General features: G+C 40.3%; 3 protein-coding genes across 3 annotated transcripts; 1 reads left to right on the top strand and 2 right to left on the bottom strand.

Annotated features, from left to right (window-relative positions):
• Positions 1-3,367: 3,367 nt before the first annotated feature.
• LOC128460600 (28S ribosomal protein S16, mitochondrial-like) lies at positions 3,368-6,020 on the bottom strand. Its single transcript, XM_053445846.1, has 3 exons — positions 5,987-6,020; positions 4,646-4,912; positions 3,368-3,742 (listed from the first exon to the last, which is right to left on the bottom strand). Exons 1-3 carry the CDS (start codon positions 6,018-6,020, stop codon positions 3,612-3,614), a joined length of 432 nt encoding a protein of 143 aa, XP_053301821.1. The 3' UTR covers positions 3,368-3,611.
• A 1,638-nt stretch (positions 6,021-7,658) lies between these two features.
• LOC128452246 (ERBB receptor feedback inhibitor 1-like) lies at positions 7,659-11,490 on the top strand. The gene is given in 4 exon segments (XM_053435512.1): positions 7,659-7,847; positions 7,849-8,003; positions 8,196-8,284; positions 8,457-11,490. Coding segments are annotated over 4 exon segments (1,305 nt in total). The 5' UTR covers positions 7,659-7,787; the 3' UTR covers positions 9,458-11,490.
• Positions 11,491-16,372: 4,882 nt separating this feature from the next.
• On the bottom strand, positions 16,373-19,209 carry LOC128460591 (mucin-3B-like). Its single transcript, XM_053445837.1, has 9 exons — positions 19,197-19,209; positions 18,808-18,932; positions 18,275-18,339; positions 17,985-18,187; positions 17,688-17,853; positions 17,428-17,592; positions 16,711-16,781; positions 16,528-16,610; positions 16,373-16,414 (listed from the first exon to the last, which is right to left on the bottom strand). Exons 1-9 carry the CDS (start codon positions 19,207-19,209, stop codon positions 16,373-16,375), a joined length of 933 nt encoding a protein of 310 aa, XP_053301812.1.
• Positions 19,210-19,501: the final 292 nt, after the last annotated feature.

Below are 19,501 nucleotides of genomic sequence, written 5' to 3'. Positions count from 1 at the left end.
TTCAGGTAAACATCCAAACGATGCAAAAACGAAGTATTTCAACTGCTGCAATGTTCCTCATTCCATGAATACCTATATATTCCACTGAGGCAGAAAAATGTAGACTTTTCTGTAATTCTCTGTCTTGCCGTAAATGTCAAATGATCTCCCCTTACAATCGTCAATGTACTGGCAGTAAAGTTTGATTCTGCTGGCAGTTGTATAAACATTTGTCTATCGGAGTTCAGTCTCCCCCGTGTGTCATCAATGATCGACTGGTAACTGAGGTTGAGACGGACTACCCTCCCTAAGCAAACCTCTTATTGTGATACGGCACTGTAAGGAACTGTAAAGTTGAGTGTACATGCACACCCAGTGCGTGTGTTTATTACAGTCCAGATCACAGTAAAAGTGAAGTGGTCAAGGACTAAGGTGTGATTGTGTGAGGTAGGTGGGTCTGTTTCAAGGAAAACACAAGTGATACATTCAAAAAACACTCTATTAGCTGTATTCCCCAGACATCTGGCAAATAGTATTTTATTTGTTCTATTGTTGACACATGTTGTTACATTATTTTAGTCCAATATTTATATATTGAGCAACATGTTGATTGATATCCACTGAATTGAATAGGCATTCTATAAATAGATTGTTAAACACAAACCCAGCCAGGTTAATAAGTGGTCTCAATATCTCCAACAATAAATGAGCTGTGACGAGAGTAAGCACAAATATTGTGCTCGATCTCGAGGGCACAAGTTGTTTGACCCTCCACACCTCTGTTTGCTCATTGTTAAATCATTTCTAATTTCATTGTTACACATCAAACAATATGGGTATTTCCTGCTCAATACATTATGGATTGCAGTAATTTCATATTAGAAATGATTATTTTACCATTTTTCCTGATATGTACAAACGATCACCGGTATTGGAAACAACAATGAGTAGAGCTGCAGACCAACGCCCTGCTGCCATGTTATTAAACTACTTTGGGATTCCACAATTTTCATGGAAATGAAGACATTTCAAGAGCAGAGCTGGACTTTGATGCGGACCCCAGGGTGTTGTCAGGTGTGCCTTTGCTCAAAGTAGTCCCTTTATCACCAGATGAATGACGCAAACAGCCCTTGTGGTTTGGAATATGACCCTAAGACAAGTCACCTATAAAACATTTATCTAAATATTTATTATACAGTGCCTTGCATAAGTATTCACCCCCTTTGGACTTTTCTACATTTTGTCATGGTATAACCACAGATTAAAATTTATTTCATCGTGAGTTTATGTAATGGACCAACACAAAATAGTGCATCATTTGGAAGTGGGGGGAAATATTACATGGATTTCACAATTATTTACAAATAAAAATCTGAAAAGTGTTGAGTGCATATGTATTCACCCCCTTTACTGTGAAACCCCTAACAAAGATCTGGTGCGACCAATTGCATTCACAAGTCACATTTGCAAGTCACATAATTAGTAAATAGGGTCCACCTGTCGGCAATTTAATCTCAGTATAAATACACCTGTTCTGTGACGGACTCAGAGTTTGTTGGAGATCATTACTGAACAAACAGCATCATGAAGACCAAGGAGCTCACCAAACAGGTCAGGGATAAAGTTGTGGAGAAATATGAAGCAGGGTTAGGTTATAAAAAAATATCCAGAGCTTTGAACATCTCTCTGAGCACCATAAAATCCATCATAAGAAAATGGAAAGAATATGGCACAACCGCAAACCTACCAAGAGGAGGCCGTCCACCCAAACTGAAGAGTCGGACAAGGAGAAAATTAATCAGAGAAGCAACCAGGAGGCCCATGGTTACTCTGGAGGAGTTGCAGAGATCCACAGCTGAGGTGGGAGAATCTGTCCACAGGACAACTATTAGTCGTCTACTCCACAAATCTGGCCTTTATGGAAGAGTGGCAAGAAGAAAGCCATTGTTGAAAGGGATCCATAAAAAATCCCGTTTGGAGTTTGCCAGAAGCCATGTGGGAGACACAGCAAACATGTGGAAGAAGGTGCTCTGGTCAGATGAGACCAAAATTTAACTTTTTGGCCTCAATGCAAAACGCTATGTGTGGCGAAAACCCAACACTGCCCATCACCCTGAGCACACCATCCCAACAGTGAAACATGGTGGTGGTAGCATCATGCTGTGGGGATGCTTCTCTTCAGCAGGTACAGGGAAACTGGTCAGAATAGAGGGAAAGATGGATGGAGCCAAATACAGGGAAATCCTTGAAGAAAATCTGATGCAGTCTGCAAAAGACTTGAGACTGGGGCGGAGGTTCATCTTCCAGCAGGACAATGACCCTAAACATACAGCCAGAGCTACAAAGGAATGGTTTGGATTAAAGAATGTTAATGTCTTAAAATGGCCCAGTCAAAGCCCAGACCTCAATCCAATAGAGAATCTATGGCAAGACTTGAAGATTGCGGTTCACAGACTGTCTCCATCCAATCTGACTGAGCTTCATCTTTTTTGCCAAGAAGAATGGACAAACCTTTCCATCTCTAGATGTGCAAAGCTGGTAGAGACATACCCCAAAAGACTTGCAGCTGTAAGTGCAGCGAAAGGGGGTTCTACCAAGTATTGACACAGGGGGGTGAATACTTATGCACCCAACAGATGTCAACTTTTTTGTTCTCATTATTGTTTGTGTCACAATAAAATTTATTTTGCACCTCCAAAGTACTATGCATGTTTTGTTGATCAAACGGGAAAAAGTTTATTTAAGTCTATTTGAATTCCAGTTAGTAACAGTACATAATGGGAAAAAGTCCAAGGGGGGTGAATACTTATGCAAGGCACTGTAGTTGACTTTGATTGCTGTGTTACTGGTGCTGAAATGGTGATATCTCTTTGGCTGTCACTTTTTTTACGATATGACTCATTGATGATGAAGACAACAGTAATGCGATTATCTCTTTGAGCTCAATCTGATAAAACTTAATCTTTTTACGATGCAAACGGAATTTGTGGATTTTTGCGGTCACAGTTAAGAGCTTGAAATAGAATAAAATGGAACATAGAAAACTGATGACTCACAACACTGCCCAATGTCATCTGACCTAAGTGAGTGATTCGTTTCCAGTTTACAAAGGTTTCCATAGCACACAGTACAGTTTATGGGTTGAAAGTTTGGTATTGATCCAAAAATGCATTATGTGCTATAACCATAGATGACAATCTAATCAACCAACCATCCCACCCACTTATGTTTCTTTTGTTCAAGTCTGACGTTGCTGACTTTCAACAAAAGAGGGAGGGATGGATGCAAAGTTCACATCATTTTCAATAGAAAATAAATATTGGTGGTTATACATCTTAAAGATTGCACAGAGCATAATGTAAAAAACTGAAACTTAACTACAAACTAGTTCAATGATAACAAATACTTTAATTAGGTCACATGAAATAGTAAGTACAAATAAATTCAATGAAGCATAAGTTGTAATGGAAAAAGTTTGTACATGGAGACCACTGAATCAATCAGGACTATATGTGAGGTTGCAATGAGCTGTACAGCCAACAGATCAGGAAACAAATCCATCTGTTCTCTTCCAAAAGACCTGTGGCCTCCTTTTGGACTCGGCAGTCACACGGAGTCCCCAGCATTGGTTCTCACACTTCAGCCTGCTCTTGTCCCACCTCCAGACCCTCCTCTGCTCCGGCTACAGTCTGCTCTGTTCGGGCTCTGAGACGCTCTGCCTCCGTGATCGTCATGGGGTGCAGAGGGAAGAATCCCGCCAACCCTGCCGAAAGAGAGTAGGGAGAGAAGACTGTAGCAGAGCCCAGGGTTGCCAAACATGTTGAACGGACTCGAGGAGCTGATGGATCATCGTTTTATGGGATAGTTCACCCAAACATTTTTAAATGTATGTAAATGACCCAGTTTCTACTCGAATACTAATGTCAAGGCAGAAACGGCGTCATTGCAACGGGTTTTAAGCCAAAATGTCCACTGATATCTTCTGACGAGGTGCATTCAGGAAATGCTAGGATCCGATAGCTTAGCCACTTCCTTAAAACACAATGTTAATTCCGCCGTTTCGATCAAATATGAATGTCGGGTCTTGCGGAGACTTGGGTGACACCAAACAAGCAGGATGGAGGAATGATATGTTCTTTTCTGTTTTATTACATTTGAAGAATAGCTCACCGTTGACTTCAATTGTATTGGATTCTGTTGCAACAAAGTTTACCCCTGATACTCGTCAAGTGTGTTGTGGACTCAATCACTTCATCCATTCCTCCAACAGCATAGTGGTGAGTAGATGATGAGTGAATTTTCATTTCACGGTGAACTATCCCTTTAAGATGATTCTTTCCCTTTATCCATCCATATTATATTTAATTTTTGGCACGTTATCGTACCAACTTGTCAAGTAACAAAAACAACTGTGATATATTAGATGCTTTCATAACCGTGAAAGGCAGATATAATCTGAGGCTACAGTAATAGCAATAGATAGGATTCATGGTGTATGGTGGCAGATAATACATAAAACTAAAAGGTGTATGTGCTCAAATAGTTATGGATGGACCTCCTTGAATAAACATATCAATATGACACGCATAATTCCCTTGACAAGCTGACAATGATATTGTGCAATGTTGATTCGACTTCAAAGAATTCTTGTGTTGTAAATACACACCTAGAAGTTTGGACACAGGGTTTGTCGGGTGTGCGCCGCAGCCGATCCAGTACTTGATTCGGTCGAAGTTGAAACTGACAAGTTTCTCGTTGTAGATGTTAGGGAGGGGATCATAGGAACCCAGCTGCTCAATGTATTTGCCGTCTCTCGCCCTTTTATTGTACGCAGCTACGATGCGGTAAAAGGGTCTGTTGGCTTGTTTGTGGCCTGCAAGAGCCAATCGGATGACAACATAACCCCCATGGTACTTCTTCAGGAGGAGTGATGCTGCAGAGAGAGATTAGCACAGTAAGCATTATCAAAGGGGCAGTATTTTGTAACCCTTAAACACCTCAGTACACCAGTCAGACTTCAAGTCATTTTCAACCCTGCTGTAGATTTATCTGAAAACAAACCGCACAATTAAAATTGTACGAGCTGAAGGGAAGAGGAGTGCGAGGGGGAGCAGTGGTAAAATGTTCAATACTTGCTTTTGCTCAGTGTCTTTCACACACCGATCTAGTCTAAAATCCTATTTTTATTACATTCCGCTTTTAGAAGCCACAGTGAGGTGTGAATTCTATCAAAATGTATTTTCGGAGGCTGTAGCTTGTGGTCCTTATGTGATGTTTAGTTTTTCCCTTATTGATATAAAAGGGTGGGACAAAATATAATTAAAAAAATTTAAAGCTATACAAATCCTTGAAAAACAACATGCAACTAGTTTTGCATCCATTTTATTGTCGTGTACATTATACATTGTGAATTGGATGTATATTTATATACAAATTAAGGTTTGATTTTACTCTCTTATCTATGTGTTTTGGACTGTTGGCCAGCAGAAAACAAGACATTTGAAAAGCTTAACTGGATGTATTTGGATTTGTGATGGGCATTTTTTTCAAATCTAAATGTATGTTGAAGCCTTATAATCAAACAAAATCTACTTGACTGTATTCTACAACAAGCTAACGGAAAATGTCATGTTTGTTTTATTGTTTATTTGCAGTTGGGAAAGTCATATATGTGAGGAAGCAGTCCACACCTGGCTGTACTAAATGTAACTCAGACCGTCATAAATGTGAAATACGTTTGGCAACACATTCAATTAACTCAATGTAAAATTGTGGAACACTTTTTAATACAGGCTGCGATTTTATACTATAATTTCCTTGTGAAACACAACTAAAATATCCCTAATGATACTTGGATGTAACGACCATGTGACAAGTGACAGGATCGGGCATTTTAGAGGAAAGAAGAAATAAATTCAACTATGTGTTTCCTCAGATACTGAGTTAAACTAATTTTACAGTGCAGGGTAGAAATCTGAATTTTGGGGAAATCAACATTTTGTCTTACTGTGTAAAGAGTAGAGAGGGTAGAACAGCCACATAATATGTTTTAACTTTCATACCTTGTTCTTACTGAGTAAACAAAGGAATTTATGATTAAAATTAATGATTAATGTTACTATTTGCTTCTCAGTGATCATGACAACGTGAGCGTGACCAATAAACAGATAAAAAAAAGGAAAGAGCTACATATTGGACTACGATATATCTAGATAAAGACACAATTGCTCAATGTAATGACGGAACATCATGATAATGACTGGGCCAGAGGAGCATTACATCTACGTGATTATTGCCATGTGGGGTTCTGTGGGCAAAAACCTCTTGAAAAATTGGAGTTTGTAGTTCTTTTGTACTTTTCATCCCCTTTAAAATCTCCCTTAAGAAATGTTTGTATGGTTTGTTTTCTCAGAACTTGGGGTCTGAATTCACCTTCAACTTCATATTATTATTTATCTATTTACTTTTAATCTAGCACTGGTGTTACCAACTGTTTGAATCATTTTATAATGTTTGGTTTTATGTTGTTTTTAATCTTTTCTCATCTGTAATACTGGGGCGGAGGTTCATCTTCCAGCAGGACAATGACCCTAAACATACAGCCAGAGCTACAAAGGAATGGTTTGGATTAAAGAATGTTAATGTCTTAAAATGGCCCAGTCAAAGCCCAGACCTCAATCCAATAGAGAATCTATGGCAAGACTTGAAGATTGCGGTTCACAGACGGTCTCCATCCAATCTGACTGAGCTTCATCTTTTTTGCCAAGAAGAATGGACAAACCTTTCCATCTCTAGATGTGCAAAGCTGGTAGAGACATACCCCAAAAGACTTGCAGCTGTAATTGCAGCGAAAGGGGGTTCTACCAAGTATTGACACAGGGGGGTGAATACTTATGCACCCAACAGATGTCAACTTTTTTGTTCTCATTATTGTTTGTGTCACAATAAAATTTATTTTGCACCTCCAAAGTACTATGCATGTTTTGTTGATCAAACAGGAAAAAGTTTATTTAAGTCTATTTGAATTCCAGTTAGTAACAGTACATAATGGGAAAAAGTCCAAGGGGGGTGAATACTTATGCAAGGCACTGTATATCTGTGGTAACAGGAGAGTCCCATCCTCTGCTGTTCTGGACAAGTGAGATTGCAGCAGCAGAGCACAGCACATTCAAGTTTTAAAATAAACCGTAAACCTGTTGGGATTCGACGTTAGAGTGTGTAGAAATGCAAATCTGAAAGCTGGTAAAGCTGATTTCCCACCTTGAAATTGAGGTTTGTAAGGGAGTATAGAAATAATCAATTTACTCGATATACACCGACACCTTTCGAATGTCATACCACCTCACTTGAATCTTGAATCAGTTCAAATTCAAGCCCTTCTTGCTCATTTACGCCCGATGAAATTTTTCTTTCTCTTAAAGTGCAACAGATCCTAGCAACCGTTTTACTTTGATGGGGACTTATTTTCGCTGTTGATCAAGACTAGTACTTTAGTTCTCACTCAGAACATTATAAACAACTCTGTTCTGTCCTCAGGGCGCATTGGGACACAAGTGTATAAACGTCCTTTGAAACCAAGCTCCTGTCCTCCCTCTGTTTGTTATATGAGATTTGTATCCTCACTTGTCATACAAAACAGACAAGGCCATAACTAAACATGTGCCTTGTTTTGTTTGTGTAATATCAGTATTTTGGTTCTTCCTGGCTTCACTACAGGATGTTATCACGTGCTGCCACATCATCTGTGTCTGTCCATCTGCTTTTGCTTCCAACTTCCTTTAACAGTATTTCTCGGTTTTGTCTTGGCTATGTTGCAGTTCCACCAGAGGCAGGGGCAGCCAGCCGGGCGATCTGAGTGTTTCCTGATTTTTGATGCGACCCGAGTGTACCTGGAGCATGTCCACAGTGGGCCTGACTGTCCAGGAGATCTCTTTTCCCATAGAAAACCCCTTCCTGCGGGGCAGCTACTGTCACAGCATGGCTGGATCCAAATCCTCCTGGAGCTACCGCACAGAGCCAAACAAGTGAGTGTTGAGAGGCCAGGACCAGGAGTAATCCATCAGGGGAAGATTGTCAGAAAGGAATAATTTTTCTTTAATTCTATTATGCATGACATGCTTAGATTGTATGGACTGAGATTATTTGTATGTCCCAATGAAACTTTATTAGACCTGGAAAAAAGCATCTAAAAAGATTAATTTTGTCTTCTTTAACAGCTTCTACTTCAGTATGGAGAGAGCACACACAGAACACAGCTCTCCAACCCAACAAAAGGGGCGGCCTCCAGCGTCTCTAAGTCACGACAGTAAGTGCATGATCAATCACCTTTATATTAAAAGGTCCTCTGAAATAAATACAAATATGAAAGAATAGATTTTCCAGAAATGGAGAGAAAGTTTACAAGATCGCTTGAAGTTGTATAAGTAACAATTGTTGTTAAGGAATCCCCCTCAACGTCCTTTATTTTCCTCTGACAGGACACAGTCCCAACACACAGAGATTACCTCCAAAGAAATGCCGGCCCTCCCATCTCTCCCTGTCCTGCACTGCTGAACCCTCCACCCCAAGTCCTGCCGACGATGACCAGGTGGTCCCCTCATTCCAGAGGCTCTCGGTGTACGAGTGCAGCAGCCCACCACAGACACCGGGCAGATGCTCCAAGCCTCTGCCCCCAATCCCCCCACAAACAGACTTCTCCCATGAGCAGGCCATAGACAATGAGGTAGAATTTTTCACGAGTACGGACGACAGCTTGTGTCTGGTGTCCGATCAGAGTCCCAAATCGTTTCCTTTTCAGTATAGAGTCCTTGGCCGACGGAGCTTCAGGGACTGGGGGCAGATAAACCATGCCTACTCTTACTACGAGGGCCCATTGAGACCACAAAGCCAGAGACAGCCCCAACAGCACCATCAGATGCATCCTCCACAGGAAGTACGGGAACAGTATGAGCAGCAGCCACCCCAGCAGCGTCAGGAACCCCCTCAGCCGGTGGTCTGTCAGAGACAGCAGGACAAGACTCAGAGGAAGCTACGGCGCTCTCACTCAGGCCCGGCTGGATCCTTTAACAAAGCCTCGCTGCGCTTCGCTTGCAACAAACGCTACACCAACAGTATGGATAAACCTGAGGTGCCCCCCCCTATCCCTCCTCGAACAAAGACAGGAGACTACCGCCGCTGGTCAGCAGAGGTCTCTTCTGGGGCTTATAGTGACGAAGACAAACCACCTAAGTTGCCCCCAAGGGAACCTTTTTCCAGAGGCAGCTCTCGTACCCCCAGCCCCAAGAGCCTCCCAACATACACTAATGGAGTGATGCCTCCTACCCAAAGCTTTGCACCAGATCCTAAATACGTGAGCTTTCGAGGTTTACGGAGACAAAACAGTGAGGGCTCCCCCTGCATACGTCCTGTTATGGAAAACGGGGAGAAGGTCAGCAACACACATTACTATATCCTGCCTCAGGAGACTCACTTCGTGTAGAGACATTTTCTTCGGAACATGTACAGCTCTGCAGATCGCAATACAGTTATGTCGGACTGCGACTGCAACACCGGAGGATTTACTCTGATTTGAAGTTTTGATGGAAGTAGCAGACGACTTTGCTGTACATGAGCAAAAACCACTTGACAAAATGGTGAAACTGGACACTAACAACCCTCAAATGCTGCTTTTACAGTTAACATTTTTCTTATGAACCCCTTATGTATTCTGATCTCACAGGGTATTTACGCACTGTATTCAGTTACTGGTAATGTTGGAGTAGCCGTCACAATCGAGATACCTTACATACAAATCGTATCTCTGATTAGGCTGAGGGCAAAATTCAACACTGTAGAGCTTATTTTTGATATGATTTTTATTTTATTTGATGTCATTCAATATTGTGCTGTTTTTGCTGATGTTGTGGTTCAGTCAGAAAGGGACAAGCGGGCCTTGGCCCTCGTGTGCTCAGTATTCTGTGTCTGTAAGGTTGAGGCTGTTTGATGCTGCTTACGTATCTCACTGGGGACAGAAGGTCAGTAATGTCACCACAGATCGCTTAATCTATGAAGTCTAAACGCAAGGCCAATTACTTTCTAACAAAGTGAAGGATGTTAGCACGCAATTCTCAATTCTGTTTGCTATTATATATCGACACTGATGGCTTCTCCTGCCTTGATGAAGATTCAGTCTTATTCCGGCCTATACTATGTCTGTGTAAAATTGTGTTTCCCACATGGCACATTGTCATGGTACATTTTGTCCTGAGAGAGGGGTACATTACTGGTAGCTATGCATGTTTCCAATGGAATGTCTAGTGCAGCTTACATGGTATAGTTGTCTGATGAGTGCGTTTGTGTATATTATATGTGCGTGGACGTGTTTGTACATACGTGCATGTGAACAACGGTCGGAAAAGTGTTGCGGTGATTTGTAAAGGAGTGACATTCTACGGTGAAGCAGAGAATTGTCAACCATATTTGTTACTGTGCTCTGCTTGTTGAGCTCAGCCCTCCTCAAAGTGCACACATTTGTTTGCTTTGTTTCAGGCGCCAGGTCCATTCTCTCGCACAGAAATCGACCTGTTGAACATAAATGAATGAATGTATGCTCTTCTTACTGAAATTCCGTCAAACAGTTGGTGGAGCTTTTTCTTTTCTTTCTTTTTTTTTTTTTTTGGTCAAGCTGTGAGTCATTGCTTGGAATGAATTTGCCTCAAATACTACCTCCCTTTGATATTAAATCCTATACTTCATATACTCCCCCATTTTAAATTGTGTCCTACGGCAAAATCACGACATCGTGATCTACAAAACTCGAGGTAAACGGCTCCAGACGTGACCCGGGATGAAGCTTAAATACGAAGCTACAAAGTCAAGTATCACAAGAGTATCCTAAAATCAAGAGTTTAGATCAGGCAGAGCTCAGAGATGTGAGGCTAACCTGTTAATACAGACACATTACAAAGACAGTGCAGGGTTTACCTACCTGACACAGACTTTCCTGTTCTGCTCATGCATTCCTGCCTTACATGATTGCAGTGGGTGTGGTCTGAGAGACTTTGGCTGCTGGCAGCCTAGAAAATATATGAACTTTTATTGTCGTAGATTATTCAAGAGGCATCAGGATGATATTGTAAATGTAGCATATGAATTGAAGTAACCCTTGGTGTTCAAATTGGGAAACATAACTGCTAAGGTCAAACGGTCATTGAAGTATACTTCTTCTATCCCTCCTGCTCACGGACCCTTGCCAACACAATCTTGCTTTTGACTTAAACGTTTTTTTGAGATAAAAAAAGTTTACATCACACACTGATACTATTTAATCTTAAGGTATTCACATGTCTTATTAGAAATGATGAAACTGAATGAAGTTTATTGAGACATAACTTCTCTGCTGTGGTGAAGACATGCACTGGGAGAGTGCAGTATGCTGTGTACAGTATTTAACTATTCCATTTGTTATTATGAATAGTCGATAAGTATATAGTCTTTAAAAAAAGAAAGCAAAATAAAGTGACTTATTTATGAGCCTGCTTCGTTCCGTTTCTTGAATCTGTCGAGAGTGAAGTGTCAACTCAGCTGTCTGGCCTGTTTTATCACCCACACACACCCTCATGCTGTGCCTTATTGTGACTGGCCTCTATCCAGAGAAAGGAGAGTGACTTACAATGGCCGACTGACAGGTGTACAGTATATGGCCTTCCTCTTCCTGGTTATTGCAGTCTCCTCTTTCATGACCGATTAGATGCTCTATGGCAGCCAGTTTTGCACCCACAAGTTTTGGAAGTACTTAACAATGTTACAAACATTTTACTCCTGACTTGAGTCCATGTGGTTAGGCATGGAGCCGAAACCACAGCGAACGACACATGGCATCAGAAGTCAATTAATTACTCAATACACTGCAATTCAGCTGGACTTACAGCTTCCACCGTAAACTCGCAGCAAGGCAGTTGCCATTTCTGTACGTTTACTGTGCTGTAGCAGTTGATTTAGCATTATTCTCCCACTGAAAACAAGAGGCAGCAGGCGGAACTATCTAGGCCACCTGGCTGCAAACCCTGTCACTTGTTTCCTTCTTCAGCGAGCTGCTAGGTGACAGCATGGGTGGTGACTATGGCAACTCAAAGAAAGACAGGTTGCTCATTTTAAATATAGTCAGCTGGAGGCAAGAAAGATCACGTGCCAGATGAATTTACTAGGTGTGTGGTTTTCTAAAATTAATAGAAAAGCAACACACATTGTTGCACCCATATAAAACTAAAAGGTGCTGTGATGCCAGAGGGAAGAACTCACTGGGACTTCACTTTCACTATTTTCATGACTTCTGATCAGAAAGGCACTAGGGATCATTATGATTCTGCGTTAAAGTGAGACATTTTCTACACCATCTGAAATGTGTGGCTGTTGTCTGTTCTTTCTTTGTCTTTTGAAAAGCCGCAGGTAAATAAAAAACCCTCCTGACTGAGCTTTTCCTCTCTGTCAACACAATTTGAGTCTTAGCTGGGTTTTGGCGCTGACTTGTGTTCATCTCAGGTATCGAGGACAAGAGATTTAACTTCCAGTTGACGACATCAAATATATTTGTTTCCCTCAGTCAATTACAGATAAATTCTTGGCTGGCACTATTGATGGACTAAACTCACTTTAATTACAATGATTATTACATTAATTGTGATTACTGCATTTCTCATTAATTGCTCCACAGGCTCTGAAGAGTAGTCGGCAGGAAGAGAACATTTCTTTTCGCTGTTTCCGGCTCATAACACAAGTCTGCAGTGCCGCATAGATCTGCAGAAAGATTCACCGGTAGAGGGAATACTGTTTAACCAATAACCACCTAATGTATGACAATGAGAAGTGTACACGACAGATACTCTGTGCTATATCCTAACCTGTCATATGTCATATGTCCAAAGAGTGGAAAAACTGGAGTTTATATGTTCTGTTGCTTTTGAGTGGGATTTTTCTGGGTCTTCTGATCTCCATCCCACGTTCCAAATATGCACCTTGTTTGGAAAATATGCAAATTGGTTACATTGGTTGCATTGATCAGTTTTTTCTGTTTATTTGGGTGTAACTTTTCATTTGCTGTGAAAGGGTGGACACAGTTGTGAATATTTAACTCAGGCTGAAGTGCTGCTGGTTAAATTTTACCCAGGTCAAAGCGCTTATTTTGAACATATACAGTGCCTTGCATAAGTATTCACCCCCCTTGGACTTTTTCCCATTATGTACTGTTACTAACTGGAATTCAAATAGACTTAAATAAACTTTTTCCCGTTTGATCAACAAAACATGCATAGTACTTTGGAGGTGCAAAATAAATTTTATTGTGACACAAACAATAATGAGAACAAAAAAGTTGACATCTGTTGGGTGCATAAGTATTCACCCCCCTGTGTCAATACTTGGTAGAACCCCCTTTCGCTGCAATTACAGCTGCAAGTCTTTTGGGGTATGTCTCTACCAGCTTTGCACATCTAGAGATGGAAAGGTTTGTCCATTCTTCTTGGCAAAAAAGATGAAGCTCAGTCAGATTGGATGGAGACCGTCTGTGAACCGCAATCTTCAAGTCTTGCCATAGATTCTCTATTGGATTGAGGTCTGGGCTTTGACTGGGCCATTTTAAGACATTAACATTCTTTAATCCAAACCATTCCTTTGTAGCTCTGGCTGTATGTTTAGGGTCATTGTCCTGCTGGAAGATGAACCTCCGCCCCAGTCTCAAGTCTTTTGCAGACTGCATCAGATTTTCTTCAAGGATTTCCCTGTATTTGGCTCCATCCATCTTTCCCTCTATTCTGACCAGTTTCCCTGTACCTGCTGAAGAGAAGCATCCCCACAGCATGATGCTACCACCACCATGTTTCACTGTTGGGATGGTGTGCTCAGGGTGATGGGCAGTGTTGGGTTTTCGCCACACATAGCGTTTTGCATTGAGGCCAAAAAGTTCAATTTTGGTCTCATCTGACCAGAGCACCTTCCTCCACATGTTTGCTGTGTCTCCCACATGGCTTCTGGCAAACTCCAAACGGGATTTTTTATGGATCCCTTTCAACAATGGCTTTCTTCTTGCCACTCTTCCATAAAGGCCAGATTTGTGGAGTAGACGACTAATAGTTGTCCTGTGGACAGATTCTCCCACCCCAGCTGTGGATCTCTGCAACTCCTCCAGAGTAACCATGGGCCTCCTGGTTGCTTCTCTGATTAATTTTCTCCTTGTCCGACTCTTCAGTTTGGGTGGACGGCCTCCTCTTGGTAGGTTTGCGGTTGTGCCATATTCTTTCCATTTTCTTATGATGGATTTTATGGTGCTCAGAGAGATGTTCAAAGCTCTGGATATTTTTTTATTACCTAACCCTGCTTCATATTTCTCCACAACTTTATCCCTGACCTGTTTGGTGAGCTCCTTGGTCTTCATGATGCTGTTTGTTCAGTAATGATCTCCAACAAACTCTGAGTCCGTCACAGAACAGGTGTATTTATACTGAGATTAAATTGCAGACAGGTGGACCCTATTTACTAATTATGTGACTTGCAAATGTGACTTGTGAATGCAATTGGTCGCACCAGATCTTTGTTAGGGGTTTCACAGTAAAGGGGGTGAATACATATGCACTCAACACTTTTCAGATTTTTATTTGTAAATAATTGTGAAATCCATGTAATATTTCCCCCCACTTCCAAATGATGCACTATTTTGTGTTGGTCCATTACATAAACTCACGATGAAATAAATTTTAATCTGTGGTTATACCATGACAAAATGTAGAAAAGTCCAAAGGGGGTGAATACTTATGCAAGGCACTGTAGTCCTGTGAACTTAAAGAAACTGGTCACAAATCTGTCTTTAGCCACTAGATGGAGACAAATATCCCTTTAGCCTTTCATATGAAAAGACAACGAGAACTCTTTATTTCTGTTATGGATCAGCAACAGAGATTTACAGACGCAGCTTAGGGTGCAGTGGCTGTTTTAAAACAAGTGGTCGCTAGGTATAATATTGGACTGCCGTTGAGCTGGGGAACCTGGTTTGCTGTCATTGCAAATTACCACTATTAAGGTTATTTATGCATGAAGAATTTTCAGATCACTCTAGCAAATCATGACAAATTAAATGAAACTCACTTGATCCCTCTGCCTTTCAATATTCCTCCCTCCTAACTTATTGCAAAGGCAAAACAGCTATAAAAGTTAATGCATGTATGCCATCTAGTGACAGGGGATAGTAATGACTATGACTAGCGGGACATCCATAAGGAACCGTCACCCATTTTGTGGATAACCAAGCTAATTTGTAATGGATCCAAACACAAATCCCCTAAATCTCTCCGACAAGGTTGACCTATTGCATGGCTATTGTGTTGACCCAATGTATCAGAATGCTACAAATCAGGGCTACTCGGGTATAAGTTCTGCACTGGGTCACATGGATTAGACTGCATGAAAATCAATAACTTTCCACTCTCGGGTTTTAACAGTTACAAGCTAATTCAAGTTGTCTGTGTGGTTTCCCAATTCATCTAATTCCTAGAAATTATTCTGTGCACTCTGAGAAGATGTAGACTTGAGGTAAAAACCACCAGACCAAGAATTTGACGATAACATGTCTGCATGTTCCTGTGTGAAGACAACGTCGCTGAAAAAACTCCAGGACAAGCGTTTGAGAAAGAGACAGAACAAACTGTCATAACTCTGAACTTTGCCTCCTGAATGAGGATTGTCTTGGTTTTGATTGTGGAGTGATTTTTTGTTTAGCCTGTACCTGGTTTTCCTCATGATTGGATCTGTGTTCACCTTGAGTTTTCAGTTTCCTGTTTTATTTTGAAGTTTTGCTCCTTGTGTGTTTCCCTACTTTACTTCCAGTCTTTGTCAAGTCATCCTGCCTCCCCTGTGTGTATAAGTCTCTGTGCTTCCATTTGTCAGTTTGTCATCTTACATGGATGTCTCACATCCCTCTCTTGTATATTCTAGTGTTTCCTAGTCTCTTTACCAGTTTTTTTTGTGTTTTTTAGAATTTTGATCACCGCGTTTTTCTGTTTTGGGATTTTGCCTTTTTTTGTGCATTTGGTTATACTTTTGTCTCTGCATTTTTGGGTCCACCTGCTCACTAAAACCTGACAGGTTGTGTATTTTTTTTCAACCTTGTGTTTCTCACTGCTAGTTGCTGCCATTTAAAGTAAATGCAAACATTGACAAACATTAATAAAATAGTATAAATTAAAACACTGGAGTCTGAATTTGAATGCTCAGTTTTATAGGACACAAGACGCTACAGTCGATTAAAATTGATAAAGCTTAAATAAAATCATCATAAATACTAATAAGACACTTCATGTGTTATATACACTTGACAACTCTAGGAAATATTCTAATAAAACTATAATTGTCCAGACTAAAGCCTTCATCAGGGGTTGATGTCCAACACCTCTGGATCGTCTGTTGTGACCTGAAGAAACAAGAAGGATCCCATATTAATATCAATATGTTGTATCAATGAGCTTAGATTTAGTTATAGCTGAGAAGTGTAATACGAGAATAATAATAAAAAATAAATAATACCTGCACTTGAGTGTCAACATTTCCTAGATGTGGTCTATAGGTCTCTGATAAGTAAGGGTCTTTCATTCCCAAGTTATGGTATGCTGTAAAAAGAATGTGATCACGTTAAACCTTGCAAATTTGAAGGTCCTTGCTGGGAAAATTCTAAAATATGTAAACGAATAGAAGAAAGCAAGAACACACCTGAATTAGTGAAGTCAAAGAAATCATCCTCTAAAATAGACAGTCTTCTGTTAAAGGAGTTGCTCCTTTTCCTAAAATGGATACAGGATGATCAGTTTTACATGTCGGTGTTTGCAGCTTGACCATCAACATAACTGTACTGGTAGATGCATTTATTTGGATGGTTCATCCAAATATGAAAATTCACTCTATCTACTCATCCCTATGCCTAACACTTCTGGAGTCTCAGTGGTAAACTTTGTAAGACTAGAATCCAATACAATTTAAGTCAATGGGGAGTCCATACAGCTTGTGTGGTGTCATCCAAGTGTCCACAAGCCCTGACATTCATATTCAACTCGATACTCTGTCACTACCATAGTTTTTTAAGCCTTTATGTCCTCTGATATCTGTCAGTCGGAAAAAATGCTAACGTCTGCCAGCATAGCCACTTCTGTTGGACTTTTAGGCTTTAAAACATTTCGAGTCGAATATGAATGTTGGGGCTTCCGGACACTTGGGTGACATTCCGCGAGCAGTATGGAGGCATGTTATGTTTTTTCTGTATTATTGTGTCACTAAGTTAGGGCACTAATCAACTACGCTGTTTACCCCTGAGACTCAAAGTGTTTTGTGGACTCAAACACTTCACCCACCCTTCCTTGGCACAGGGGTGGGTAGATAATAAGTGAATTTTCATTTCAGGGTGAACTATTCCTTTAAGTAATCATAACTCACCAAATTCCTGTATATTTCTTTTTGGCATAGACAGCAATGATAATGCCAATCAAGAGCAGGAATACTGCTGCCAATGATCCAAACAGGGCTCCATAGAAAGCTGGACCCCAGCGGAAGAATTCACACTGTGGACCATAAAACTGCTGCAGGCTTGATTCATAGCACCTGGGATGAGAAGAAACAAGAGTGAATTGCATTCATAAAAAGTATATGTTACGAGAATTCAAGTATATTGAATAGAAGTAAATGTTTTGTCTTACCGACATATAGGCCCTTTCTGAATTTCATTGAGGCACTCTCCGTGATGATTGCAGTAATTAGGATGAGTTTTACAATGTCCAGCACACTGCCATTGACCATTACTTATCACAGCAGTGTAATTAGCAAACTGAGTGCAGTCAACATAAGGCTTCAAGTCTGTAATATCTAAAAATACAAAAAAGTGGTGTTTATTTGTTTTAACACTTTTAGTACCATAATGCAAATGTAAAACTATGAAACACATTAAATGAAAAAACTAAAAAGCATCAACATGTCAAAGGTAGTAACACACTTACTGTTAACTTCAGGTGATAGGAAGGTGATTTCCTTTAAATTCACACTTCTGTTATCAAAGGCCTGAGAAATCTTATTGAGGTTACTTGTGTTGTTCAAGATATCAGTCAACACCCCCTCAAGCTCAGTGTTGACAAACTGGATTTGTGTTTCATTATTCAGATAGCTGTATTCTGCCAGACTTGCTGCAACAACACTTCCGTTTCTAAAGGAGCAAAATAGATAGAAATTAACCCAAAAACTCAGACTGCATTGAATTAAAAAGTCAGTTAAATCGCTCTAAGACACTTACGATAACTTGATGATTTGTACTTTTTCAAAGCTTTGTGGTTCCGCTTCTTTGCATAGGGGTTGAAGCTGGAACATAGAACAAACATTATTAAAGTTAAAAAAATGTATGGCAGTAAATACTATATAGCGACAGTCACTATAAAACAATTATCTGCAATTATTTTTTAACTCCACCACTTTAAACCTGTTTTACTGAAACGTCATTAGGGTAGGATATGAACCAGGGAAGAAGCCATTAACCTTTTAATGAGATTAGAATAAGGGGGCAGATCCAGAAAAAAAACATTCTCTCTATACCATGGCAAGATATGGCATTAGCCTTGATGGAGGTATGCACTCTCTGAGCATCCTTCAAGTTACACAAGGAGATCATAAATCAAAGGATTGTCTTATATTTTATTTAAGTTTCAATAAATTAAGTTGTGTAGTTTCTGTGTAAAACTGCCAACAGACATCGATTAGTAAAGACAATAAAACCTCACTGGCAGACGTCATGATGATTACATTGTGTAACAATGAAAAAATAATATATACCTGCAGGACTAATGTGTTGATGAATTCTTGTGATTTAGTTGAGTTTAAATCATTAAAAGCAAGCTGAAAATCCATCTGGATTGACAAGGTGAAATTCGTTTTTCGTGTTGGTATTGCCCCGGTATCTGCAAAAAAACATGAGACAAGGGGCATTGAGGTTAAAAGACCATTAAATGCACAGTAAAATACAATATTTCTTTTAATAGAACATTGGATGAAAACAAAACGGCAAAACACAAAGTATTACATTATGGAATAAAAAAATCTCACCAATATGAGGGGAGGTGTCATTGTTTCCAAAAGAGCAGATATCACCGTAGACAGAATCTAGACATTGGCAATGACAGCGTCCAAGTGTTGAATTGTATTTACAGACACCGCTGGCACACTGACAGTCCTCATCTCTACACTGAGGAGTTGTAGATTCAATTACAGTGGTTGCAGACAAAGTTGTAGAATTAAAAGCACTTTGCAGGGTTGTTTTTGTAGTTTCAGTAGTCTGCGTGGTTGATGCTGGTGTTGAACTGGTAGGTTTGGAAGATGTTGTAGTTGCCAAGGATTCAATTGTTGTCGATTTAGCTGTCGTCTGCTTGGTTGAAGTAAATATGGTTGTTGATGGGGAAGCACTTTGCAGGGTTGTTTTCGGGGTTTCATTAGTATGGGTGGTGGATGCTGGTATTGAACTGGTAGCTGT

The sequence above is a fragment of the Pleuronectes platessa genome, chromosome 2 (genome assembly GCF_947347685.1).
Source record: "Pleuronectes platessa chromosome 2, fPlePla1.1, whole genome shotgun sequence".
Taxonomy (NCBI): domain Eukaryota; kingdom Metazoa; phylum Chordata; class Actinopteri; order Pleuronectiformes; family Pleuronectidae; genus Pleuronectes; species Pleuronectes platessa.
Note: the sequence above shows the minus strand (reverse complement) of the source record. Positions and strands in the feature narration are given on the sequence as shown.

Bases quoted from the DNA above. Each gene is read 5' to 3' on its own strand.
- LOC128460600 (XM_053445846.1), bottom strand. From the start codon at position 6,020: ATGTGGCTGTTCTACCCTCTCTACTCTTTACACA. The intron at 4,913-5,986 runs GTAAGACAAAAT...CTCTCTCTGCAG, and splicing joins CCCTCTCTACTCTTTACACA to CATCACTCCTCCTGAAGAAG. The intron at 3,743-4,645 runs GTGTGTATTTAC...CTCTTTCGGCAG, and splicing joins CCCTGTGTCCAAACTTCTAG to GGTTGGCGGGATTCTTCCCT.
- LOC128460591 (XM_053445837.1), bottom strand. The intron at 16,782-17,427 runs GTGAGTTATGAT...TATCCATTTTAG, and splicing joins AAGAAATATACAGGAATTTG to GAAAAGGAGCAACTCCTTTA. The intron at 16,611-16,710 runs GTGTGTTCTTGC...TTCTTTTTACAG, and splicing joins CTTTGACTTCACTAATTCAG to CATACCATAACTTGGGAATG.